Genomic DNA, 12779 nt, shown 5'->3' on the forward strand with positions numbered 1-12779 from the left:
ATCCACCATCCTTTCCACCTCCCAATGACAAATTCAGCTCATGTACTACATCACTTCAGAAGCGTTGAGACAATGTGTATGAAACAAATATAACATATCAGTGGTTTTAAACAATGTATAACGCCAAACTTTTCATCTCTTTCTAGAATCACTGTCCCAGATTTTCTAGATAATCAACTGAGCTAATTGACAACAGTTTTATGACTATTTTTTCAGTGGAAAGCAGTTTTAATGATTTTTTTTTTAAACTAGCCCTTTAAAGCTGTATGGTGGCAGAAGACCTAATTAAAACACCAAGTGTCTGTGGATCTGATCAGAATATATTGGGCACATGACGCAGAGGACGATGGTCTGAGGATGACCAGGGAGGAAGCCTGAGTGTATTCAAGCTTGTCACTTTGATTTGTCACATGAGTATGACTGTAATTGCTGTGTTTCAGTCATCATGGGTTAATTATCAGCCTTGACCTATTACACACACACACACACACACACACACACACACACACACATACAGACATACACTTCAGACATGAGGATGGAAGGATTGTTTTCATACAACCCCAAAGGTTAGTAGACATACAGTGCTGTAATGTAAAGCTGCCACTTGTCTTTTACTGCGTATCATCTTCCTCTCTGTCCAACTGATCATCACTGTCCGTCTCTCACTCCTCCTCCTCTTCCCTCCCTCATTTGGTGACCCACTAATGTTCTGTTCATTTTCTCTTATGAATAGATAATGGGCAAAAATCAAATCTCTTCATTTGCATGTAATACAATTAAGACCTTTTCAAACAATGACAAATGGAGGGAGCAGCGAGGTGTCAGTCAGCCTCGTCAGCCAGAGAGCAGAGACAAGCATCGGCCAACCTCTCCATTTTAACGAAAATTAATAAAACCTTCAAATGGAATTTTCTCGCCGCCATCTGGCATAACAATCACCAAGACACTGCTAGACTCTGCCTGTCAAATAAAATTACACTTCTCATGAATTTGGATTCATAATGTGGGTGTGAAGCCACCGACATACCTCCACCCTCAAAACGCCCAAAGGATTAGTTATCAATACATGAAGGCATGTGTGAGCCCAACTGATCTCTGAGATTGCTTTCTCAGTTTCTGTTTTTTTTTCTTTGAGCAACTTGGCAAGAACTGTTTTGCAAATTGCAAGAAATGTGTAGATTTGAAATATTGTCTTTAAAAAAGCTAGGGGAACATTTTCCAAAAACTATATTTATAGTTATCATAATTATATATTTAAAGATTATTTTACAGGATTATTTTTATATATTTAAAAACTATTTTGCAGTATTATTTTTTATTCTTAAGCACCCTTTAAGTCATATTCTTATTGTTATTATTGTTTGTTTCTTTTTCTTTCTTTTTTTTTGTATTTTCTCTATTTATTTAGGCATTTTTGTTGTAGCCTACTTTTATATTATTGTGTGATAATTTTGGGGTAATTTCTTCTTGAGTTGCTTAATGCCCTTTTCCCAAGTTTTTTAAAGAAATCAAGTCATTTGCACAGGTTTCAACGGGTTACGGACAGACATTAGACACATAAACGTAAGTCCCTCTAAAAGCAATGCTCATATGTGCATTTAAACCAATTTTGGTTGCGTTATGTGTTCCTAGCCTACTTTCCATGGCCTCAAGAGATTCCTGTCTGCTAAGTTAAACTAAGTTATCTAAGCTAAAATAAGACAAGCTATGGTGTGCTAAGTTAAGCTAAGCTAAGCTAAACTAAACTAAAATAAGCTAAACTAAGAAGAAGCTAAGAAGCTACCACCTCAAGCTTCATAAGTAGGACACAGGCATAAGGGCTATCTCATCTCACTCTCAGCAAGATAATGAAAACAATATTTCCCCCCAAAAAATGTATTTTTGGTAAAATATAATCAAAATGTTTTAGTTATTTTTGTTCCATGCACAACAGTTAGACTACAGAGAAGCACTCATTGGCAATGAAAATCTTAGATGTCAGGATCCCTCCAAAAATGCTTTTCTTTTCTTCAAAAAGAAAGAAAGAAAGAAAGAAAGAAAGACATTAAATCACCCAAATAAAAAATGAGAGTCTAAGGCATAACTGACCCCTGACCCCACAGGCCCCAGTACAACTGCCCTGCTTGCATCTATATTTATGCACCTGCATTTAACTATATATTTCAAATGTATTTTTACACAGAGAGCTGTGGTTTGCATTCCCCACAGACCTAAAAAAAAAAAAAAAGAAAGAAAGAAAATAAGAAAAAAATGTAACTTTCCCTTTATTAAAGCAAGCATTTAACATTTTGGGAAATAAGAAAGAGCCAGCAGGCAATTAACTTATCTTAAAGACTGGTAATATTGTAAGAGTGGCTCTGTCTAAAAGTAAATCTGCCTCTTAACACCCCTAAAGCTCACAGTTAACACATCCAAGAACTGTTCTGTCAGGGAAGCTAACAAGAGTATTTCCCAAAATATCAAGTTGTTATCACTATTTGAAGGTAATCAGACAAAAAAAAAGTTACATTTGCAAGTCATTGTTTTGCTTTCAAATACAGAAGCCTGATCCGATTTCATTATAAAATTTACATAATTTCATTCAGATATTCCATTTTCATGCTCAAACGTAAAGATGTAGACAAAAATATAGCATCTAAACACACAGGCATGCACACTTATACATGCAACACACACACAAATTGTCTCTCTCACACACACACTCACATGCAGGAAAATTAATGAGCTCTCATTCATAATCCGGGATAGAGAGAGCCATATTCACCCTTGGATGGTTTATTGACTGATTTCATTTATTTGTGTGGAATAAATAGGAGGTAAACATTGGCTTGCGCTCACATTTTCCGTGACACACTCGCTGCACAGCATTCTGGGAGAAATGATCCCACCAACAGCAGGGTCACTGATTGGCTACCTCGTCAGTGTGTGACAAATTACCCAATGAGAAATAGGTTACCCATTTCCACAAACTAATTAACCTGGGTGATAGTGAAACAAATTATTACATTTATGTAATATTATTTCACATCTGGCACCAGACTACAAAAATCTTTATCCCCAGGCTTCCTCAAAACGCTTTTTCTTTGTGATTATAATCCAGACATCATGGAAGCACACATACTGTATGCTAATAGTATATTATTTTGATAGACTTCACTTCCAGAGAGCATACTAACGTTGACACAAGTGACATCACTACCCAGAAGCCCTCACACACAGTCTGGGCTGCACCTCAGCCACAAATTTCTGTCAAATTCACTGACTGAAAAGCAATAAATGGCAAGTAAAAACAAAGAAATTATGAAGAATAATCAGAAAATACTATATTATAGTCTGATTGACTTATGGATGACAGAAAAAAACAGTTTGTCACCATCAGAGACCTAAATCTGTCTCTAGGGGGCTGTTTACATGGCAACGGTTCTTGCATTAAATGTTTAACTTTTGTTGCAGTTTCACCTTTCATTCACACAACGCTTTGGGGCCTGAAAACACAAACTTTTGAAACCAGGTTTCACTTAATTTTTTTTTTTTTTTTTACAATTTTTTTTAAAAACGCCACCCCTTCTGTCACCATGTAAACTGGCAAATATGCATATCCTGCGAGAACGGTGACGTCACATCCAAACTCCATGCGCGCCCATTACATTTCAGACAAATAACCATGCAGTAACAACAATGGTGAACTAACAAGCTGTGTTTGTGCTGCTGACTCTACTGAGGTTATTAAAGCTGTCCGTTCTCATGCATTGTAGTTTGCCGTGATTATTGGACTGCCCAGTAAACGGTTTGTTTGTACTCACCACTTTGTAGAGGAAGCCCTTTATGCACAGGCACATGGTGTTCTTCTATGGTGTGTCATTACAAAGTTGCACTACCAACTACTGGCCTGGCATGCAGACTACAGCGTTTTTAACTGTTTCTGCAGAAGCTCTATGGGCCCATAGGTCATGCGTGCAAAAAACTTGTGGCAGTCAAGCGTGGCCAAGTGTGCCCGAGCAGGTGACTTCCGCAGGTGGAGTGACTGACTTCCGGTTAAGCGCTTTGCAAGCTTGAATGGCAGTCTAAAAAATGGAATCTTGTGGCTCTTGCAGACTTTCCAAATGTTATTAAACTGGATGGCTTTAATCTAGATAGTGAAATGAGTTGTTCTGATATACAGACATCTCTTTCCCAACATCAGTCAATTGGGAAAAGTCTTCTTGGGACCGTGATGGACTCGGACAGTGTAATTCCTCTTTTGGCCACTTTGAAAAATTTGCATCAGAGCCTGGCACACTTTCTGGGGGATCTGTGTACAATAAGACCATTTTCACAATGTTATCATATGAAGGCGGATTTCTTTTTTTTTTTTTTTAAACCCAAAGGAAAGACTTTTATGTTTTCAGCAGGGCCGCTCCCCTCCTCACATTGCCTGTCTTTATTTGCATCCTGATTAAAAAAAGGTAAACAATCAAGAGAAAGATTTGCATTTGAAGCAGAGGTGTATATGTGTAGTCTGGGGGTTTGCATACTCCCACACGCTGAAAAGAAAAACTCAGTGAGAGAATTCACTAAATTGATGTGAATGCCCCAGAATATCTGCAATAGCAACACAAATTCTGCACAACAAGAGAGTTTTAAGTTTGCCCAGACATGAAGCTGCACCCGTGCTCATGTTTGAATCGTTCAGTTATAATATGAGCAAAGCCTCTTTCTTATGTTTTATTATTTAGGGCCTTTGTCAAACATGGGGTTGATTACTGTATCGCTGCATGTGTCATGGAAAGCAGCCAATTACACCGAGTAAAAATGTAGAGCTCCTAAAATTCTCTTTTTCCAGGCTTTAGAAGCTGAGATAGGATTATTATTTTGTGGTTTCAGCTTAAAGATAATAAAATGAAGAATAACACCTTTGGGTCCTCTTTTTAATTTGTCAGTTTGCTCCTTCCTGTGATTGAGTTTGACATCTCTAATCTTGCCTCAATTATTAATTGGGAATTGACCATTTTGTGATGAGATGCTCCTTAATGACTTATATATGTTTTTACATGGTTACACACCAGCTATTGTAAGACACTTTGGCCACCTCAGACAGACATGCATGACTGGGTGATAATCAGTTTCTCGCTTTCTTTGTTTTGTGTAGTGCTGGTGTAGGTTTTTTCAGGGTTTGATTCCATTCAAGAACGGCAAAACTGCTCTCAGGGGCCGACACAAAGCCGATATCTTAGAAGTGGAAGATGACTATTTGCTGGAGTAAAAGCACCATTACAAGTCAAAGTCCTGCTTTCAAAATTAGAAGTCAAAGTACAAAAAATATCTTAGAATATCAAAAGTAACAGTCCTTTTGGAGAGCAATATTATTACTGTATGCAAGGGCATAGCTTTCATTTGCACTTATATAGCACTTTTCTAATCCTTCGACCACTCTAAGCACTTTCACACAATGAGTCACATTCACCCATTCACACAAACATTCATACACACATTCACACACTAGTGGCCAAGGCTACCATGCAAGGTGTCACTTGCTACTCAGTTTTTAAACATTCATACTAGGGCTGCAAATTGTAAGCCCTTCCTTTACCTGATCAATTAACGATTGATTATCGACGAATCAATGAACTGATAATTAATTAATCAATATTTAATCATTATTTGAAAAAGATAAAACTTTCTTAATTTGAACAACAAATGCATTTTATCCTCAGTCAAAGCTCACAGCAACATATTGTATATTTTGACAGCATTTCATAGCCTATTGATTAATCGATTAAATTTCACGTTTGATTGAATTCTTAATGACCGAATAATCGATTATTTGTTATTATCCCTAATTCATACACACTCACACACACTAATCACCATCAGGAGCAATTTGGGGTTTAGTATCTTGCCCAAGGATTATTCAACATGCTGACTGGTGGAACTGGGGATCGAACTGCCAACCTTTCGATTAGACCATGACCCACTCAACCTTTGAGTCTCTGCTATCATTTTAAAGTAGTATGTGGTTGGTGGGGAACACATTTTGAATAATTTATTTAATCTTGAGTGGTTTTAATGTATTTTTATGCATATTTTTATGAACTGTGCATATGTTTTGCATGTAAAATTTGAAAACTTCAAAGTTGTAGCTATCAGCTAAATGTAATGGAGAAAAAGTTGTTTCCTTCAGACATATGGTGAAATATTAGGCAGCATAAAATATGTTATGTAATACTGTCAACATCTGCTTTCGAAAGCTGCCCAGAGGTTTGCATTTCAGACCACAGCTGTGAATAACATAATGCTTTTAAAGCTCAATTTTTACTTTGTGTCTTTAATTGTTTTTATTTGTAGTTTTTCATCTCCATGTCTCCATAGGCTGGAGATGAGGACACTCATGTGACACATTACTGAAGAGAAAGTTTTAGTCAAAATTTAATTTGAATTAGAGGTTTAACCCTTTGAAACCTGGATCGTCATCATGTTTTCTGCATTCAAACGCCTTTCACAAGTATTTAAAGTTCAACAGCCTAATGAAATTGGTTTGAATTCTTTAGAAAACATGGTTTTAAAAAAGGGGTCTTTTTTAAACAGGGGAAAATGTCCAAAATATTGTAATATAATTAGTTTTTTGGCTTATTATTTTTTTGGGTAAGTTTTGGGTCATTTTTGTAAAATTGCTCATTGTCTTCCTCCCCTGTTTTTGAAAGAAATCAAGCCAGTTTGCTCAGATTTCAAAAGGTTAAACAGGATGACACTGTTGGTCTTTATATGCTACGGAAATTTGCGTCCTTTTAAAGTAAAATAAACTTCTTAAAAACCAGTTTGATTGCTTTAAAAAAGTTGAAAACTTGTTCTTTTCCCCTCTTATCTAATGAGACTTGTTGGAGACGCGTGTTTTGTTTTACAGGACAGCAGCACCAGAGGTCCAGTGTCCTCTGATGCCTTCAATAAAAGAGGGTTGATTCATGGTGTGACGTAATCGAAAATGATTTTTATTTGATCATTTACATTGAATTGATATAAACATGTCCATGAAACAAAATGGTTCAAACATTTAAGAAATCTGATAATAAGCACAGACAGAATTCTGAGAAACAGAAGTTATCACAAACTGACCAAAATGGGAACAAGAGTGCTTCCGCTACACAAAACATCCTATATAACAGATTATAGTTAAGTCAGTTTCCATGTCGTAATTTATAGTATTCCCATATTTTTTTTATTTTTTCTCTTTTTTTGCCTTGGACAGCACATGCAGTCAAGTCCTCTTCCATGTTGTCCTGATTCCTGTCAGCTCTCTGTCCTCTCTCTCCCTCTCTCTCTTCAGGTCAATGTTCTCATGTTCCTTTTAAACCTCCAGGTGTCTTGTGTGTGCACGCCCATTGTGCATCCCTGTGGCCCCTCAGAGTTGCATGCTGTGCAGCAGGTGGAAAAAAAGGGGATAGGTTTTGTATCTCAAAGTATCCACAGAATCTTCAAAAACCGTCAGTCACCAAGCAAATATCACTGAACGCCCTGCAGCAGAAAGGCAGGGCTTCGTGTGCCAAAGAAATAAATACAGAACGAATAAGTTAATTTAAATAGACAAATAAATAGTTGCCAAAGGCTACATGCGAAATAATAAATTATAGCTTCAAACTGAACGAGTCCTATGTTTGATGGAGGCCAACAGGCCGGTAAATAGCTTCAGTGTTCCCTCTTGTTTTTGATTTGGAGAAAACAGCGCCAGGTGCGCGGCTCTGTGAGTTGAACAATCCTGGTTGTATTTGTCCCGGCGCGCCGTTTTGGATGGATTGGATGAAGAAGAAGGAAACGCAGCAGATCTCTGTGTGAGTGAAAGAAAAGCTCTGCGCGGGGGCCCCTCGGTACTAGGTGAAACTCATGGATACTGTGTGCTCCAGCGCTTTGCGGCGCAGCGACGCGATGCTTGTCCCTCTCCACACGTCACTCTCCGGGGAACTACACAGCTGAGGCGAGCCGGTCACGTTGGTGGGGCCCGACAAGGACGCGGGGACCATCCCGGGGAACGTGGGTTGGTAGAGGTGCGACTGCAGCCCGGAGCCGTTTGACGACATGTTGGATAGCCCCATGGAGTTGGGCGGCGGCCCGGCGCCGAGGCTGCACTGAGACAGGGACTGCGCCATGGCCTGCTGGCGGCCCAGAGCCGGCGGGAGCTGCAGCTGAGACACGCCGTGCATCCCTGCCGTGGCCCAGCGGGTGTCATTGGCGTGGAAGGAGCAGAGGCTGTCGCCCATCGCCGCCGCAGCCGCCGCGGCGGACGGGAACTGAGGCAGGCCGTGGTGCGTCGGCAGCAGAGTCCCCGGAGCGCGGAAGACATTGGTTGTCTTCTTGCGCTTCTTCCACTTGGCGCGTCGGTTCTGAAACCACACCTGCAGACACACATGAATTAGGAGGAGCGCGTGTCATGGCGGGTCATGTTATCAGAGCTGTGCGCGCACATAAAAAGGTTATGACATCACTCTGTGATCATCATCATACTGCGAACAATAAATCAGCGGCAGAAAAACACTTGATTTATGTGTTTTCCAGGAGCTTATGGTTTATAGCAACGTGACACTCGTTTACATTGTTTACATGTGCGTAAACGTCTTCAGTGAATACAAATATTAAAAAGTAAATCTTTCAATGGCACATTTTATTCTAGGTTGAAGTACAGTGCGAGTGCAACAACGGAAAGCCACAAACACGATGTGGATAATAAAGATAAACGTCAGTAAACACAGTGAAAACAGATACATCCGAAAATAACAAAATAATACGTGTGAGGTGGTACAGAAAAAAGATCATCAAACGATCAGTAAGAATTAATATGATATTACTGCCATTAACAAATAAGAATAGAATAAATAAACAAAATAAAAATCAAGACCAAAAGTTGGCCAATAAAAATAAGACGCGCGAATAAAACAACAACAAAAGAAGTCAGAACAAACCAAATTGAAATAAAATACAATAAAAATGAAACATAACAAACACAGTAAAACTCAACTAAATAAAATAAAATATTAAACCCCACAAGTCACACTATAAAAGGCGCAGCTAAAACTGAATGTTTTTGGTTTATTTTTTATAGAATGACAGCGCTCGAGGACACCTGACACCTGAGTGGGATTTTCAGCCATTTTTGTGGAGACCCGGGAAATTTCAGATGACCTGAGGGGTCTGAGTGATTCATAGCTCAAATAAAGAAATACTGAAATAACACGAGGGTAAATTAGAGTATATATTTGTTCTATCTCGCATTTTATTTATTTTATTTTTGTTTTTGAAAGACTGCGTTCAGTCTCACCTGAGTTAGAGGATATAGTAAACTTTTATTGTGAATGTCAAATTGTGGCAACATTAAAAAAACAGGGGATTTTGTTTTTCCATTTCTCAATAATTAACAGGCCTGATTCTAATCATTCAAATGTATTTTTTGTGTAAAATACAACATTTTTAATAACATAATTTGGCCCCCAAATGATTTTTTTACAGCTTTAGGAGGAGCCATTGAACAGCGCGCGCCCGGGATAATAAAGATAATGTTATTGCGGTGACAAACAGACTTTATTCCAGGAGTCCTTGAGCTCCTATAGGTTTGCTTGTACGCGCGCGGGCGTCTATGATTAATGTGAAGATTTGCTTGAGAAAGTGGAGGCGCGATAATAAGACCAGGACAATCTCACTCTCTTTCTCCCCCCGCGTAAGCCAGCCGTGAAATCCGGCCTGAAATGCATTACACTTCCAACGGAAAGAAAATGCAATTCCTCATTCTGTGCAGGAGAGACAGAGTGCACCCTCAGCGCGCCATGAAGACGCGCGCGGAGCGGTGACAGTTGACTCTGGACCTGCTGCTTAATCCAGCACTGTGATGAGCGTCATTTCACTAATTCTTATTTTATGGAAATAGTATATAGGAGCTGAATTGAGCCGTGCTATAATAATGATTATTAGGGTATTATTTCACATGTGAGCGCCTCCAGTGCATTCGCCATGGCTGTGAGTTAATAAGGCGGAGGCGCCATAACTCCTGACGTTTTAAAAAAGTATTTGTGCAGACTGAAGTCACAGAGGGCATTATGGAGAAATACACCAGATAAAACACACTGAATTTAGTCACGCTTTCACAGCGCATTCAGGTCGGTTTAATGTGTGCAATAATCATCATCTGACTGCCTGCAGGTTTATTATGGACTCAAAATGTGCGCAAATTCTGAAAAAGGCAGAATTTAAAGCCCACAAAAATAACTACACATTTCTGCAAAACACACTGATGCAACAAGACATTTAGTTAATGAAAATAAAAAGATAAAAACATAAAATGTTTTCTATAATATGTGATTTTTTTATGTTAGAAGACTACAGCTAGATGTGTTGTTGACGTCTTTAGTATAAAGGATGTATCTGAAGTAACGTGTAACGAGCTGATCTCAGGCGGTAATAAGTTCTGTCATGTTGTATACATGGCGTAAATGATGCGCGTGTGTAATCCAAGGTCGCAGGTTCGAATTCCAAGTCCGGATATAATCTCTGCACTTGCGCAATGCAGCCAAAAAAAGTGTGTCTATGCTGTATGGGCTTCACTTTATTGGTTATTGGCCGTTGGCCCATTTTAACTCACCGCTACTATTAAAATAAAAACTTAGTCTATTTATTAATTGCAAGATACAAAACAAAATTTGGGGATACAATGTATATGTTTTTTTTAGGGTTAGGGTTTGGGTTTTTTATTTTTTATTTTTTTTTTCAATTTGTTGGGGAGATTTTTTTTGTTTCGGTTGTTTGATTGTTTGTTTCTTCTGGTTGTAGGCCATTATTTCAGTGTTATCAAAAGCTATCTGAAAACGAAAAATATGAAGGCTTTTCCATTTGTGTGTGTGTGTGTGTGTGTGTGTGTGTGTGTGTGTGTGTGTGTGTGTATGTATGCATATATATATATATATATATATATATATATATATATATGTATGTATGTATATATATATATATGTATATATATATATACTTCGAGTCTCCTTAAAATTGAACATTTTGTCTCGATTAATAGGCCATCTTAAAATCTCCACGCTCTTAATAGAAAATCACAACATTTAGGCTCATTCTACATACATGAAGATAAATACACAAATAAAAAAAGAAATAGTTTTAATATTTTTAACAATGATTTTAAGAAATATATAAAAACTTAACGGTGCAAAGGTCAATTTATAAAAACGCAAGGGCGCATTTCAAAAAATCCATTTGAACAAAATGCTAAATAAGAGAAGAAATAAGTTCATTTTTTCAGTCAGAAAATAGGGAATAGATTGCTGCTGTTGAAATTTAATTTGTATAATCTGTTTTTTACAGTATGGCTATTAGGAGAGTTTTATTTTATCTTTATTTATATTGAATTTAGACGCGCATTTATTCTGTCCTTGTGTATTTAATGCTGCTTTGCGCGCGAGTCCCTGTGGTTTATTCTATGATAAATCGAGCTTCATGTGATCCTCTGTTGATGACAAAAAAAAGCTCCAGCTGTCCTACCTGCACTCTGGACTCCGTGAGGCCGATCCTCAGTGCCAGCTCCTCGCGCATGAAGATATCAGGGTAGTGCGTTTTGGCGAAGCTCCTCTCCAGCTCGTTGAGCTGCGCCGGCGTGAAGCGGGTCCGGTGCCGCTTCTGTTTCTGGGTCTGCTGCCCTCCGGACTGGTTGGGGTTGTTGTTCTGCTGCTGTTGCTGCTGCTGCTGCTTCTCCTGCTCCTTGCTGTTCACCTGGCCCGGGTTGGACCCTCCTCCGCCGCTGCTGATATCATCGCCGGGGAGCATCGTGGCCCCTTCCACGCCGTCCGGGCCCGGGCCGAGCTCCCCGGAGTGTCCCGGGTCAGGTCCTCCTCCGCCGAGCCTGCATTTTAAAGCCTCCCTGTGGCCCAAGAGCTCCGCCGCGGCATCCTTCATCCCTGCACAGACAACCACAGCTGGGTGAGATTTCAACAGTCAACATTTTCGCTACAGGAGGGAAAAACAGCATGGTTAGAATAAAGCAATGCACAATATTTTGCAGGCAAATTAAGCAACATTTGAGCTTTCAGAGTCAAAATCTGCACATGCATTAAAAGCACATAGAAATTAAACCAGCTCGGAGAGACACAACCACAGCATGCACGTTACAATCTGCTCCTTAAATACTCTTAATTCAATTCGATCGCACCGATATCTTAGGAAATTGTTAAATCAAATTACGCAGTAATATAATAATAATAATTACTTTTCCAATGAATTAGGCGAGTTTGGCTCACTCGAGTCGCATTAAGATGATATAAGGAAGCAAATTGACAATTTTCACAGCTTGATTTAAGATGAGAAGTGCCTCCAGCTTACAGTAGAGTTGAAGACCGGAGTTTGGTGATGATAACTCACCGAGGCGAGCATCCAGGAGGTCGGCATGAGATAGCATTGCGCACCGCTCCAGGGCGAAGTGCTATTCCCAACCACAAAAAAAAAATCCCTATGACTTTAACCTATTTAAGAAATATATATAGCCTAAATGAAAGCAAATTCGGTTTGTGGTTAAAAGGGAGGTTCGTTGCATTATAATGTAGTTTAGAGAAATGGGGAGGCGCTTAACGGCGGAATGAACCCATGAGCTTCTCCAAACGAGGACCAATCAGAGCTGAAGCCTGAGGTATGTCAGCTTTAGACCCCCCTGCACCCTCCTCCTCCTCCCTCTATCCTCTCACATCCACAAGTTCATTCCTCCTCATTCCTGTAATTGGCTTTGATTTCTCCTCCAAATTACATCCAATAAAATAACCTGATTT

The 12779-nt window shown here is 39.1% G+C and overlaps 1 protein-coding gene across 1 annotated transcript; it reads right to left on the reverse strand.

The window, feature by feature from the left end:
• Positions 1 to 6952: 6952 nt before the first annotated feature.
• On the reverse strand, positions 6953 to 12512 carry otpa (orthopedia homeobox a). Its single transcript, XM_042509827.2, has 3 exons — positions 12379 to 12512; positions 11506 to 11918; positions 6953 to 8366 (listed from the first exon to the last, which is right to left on the reverse strand). Exons 1-3 carry the CDS (start codon positions 12413 to 12415, stop codon positions 7845 to 7847), a joined length of 972 nt encoding a protein of 323 aa, XP_042365761.1. The 5' UTR covers positions 12416 to 12512; the 3' UTR covers positions 6953 to 7844.
• Positions 12513 to 12779: the final 267 nt, after the last annotated feature.

Source organism: Plectropomus leopardus, chromosome 20, assembly GCF_026936395.1.
Source record: "Plectropomus leopardus strain MGB_pleo_1.0 chromosome 20, ASM2693639v1, whole genome shotgun sequence".
Lineage (NCBI taxonomy): Eukaryota > Metazoa > Chordata > Actinopteri > Perciformes > Serranidae > Plectropomus > Plectropomus leopardus.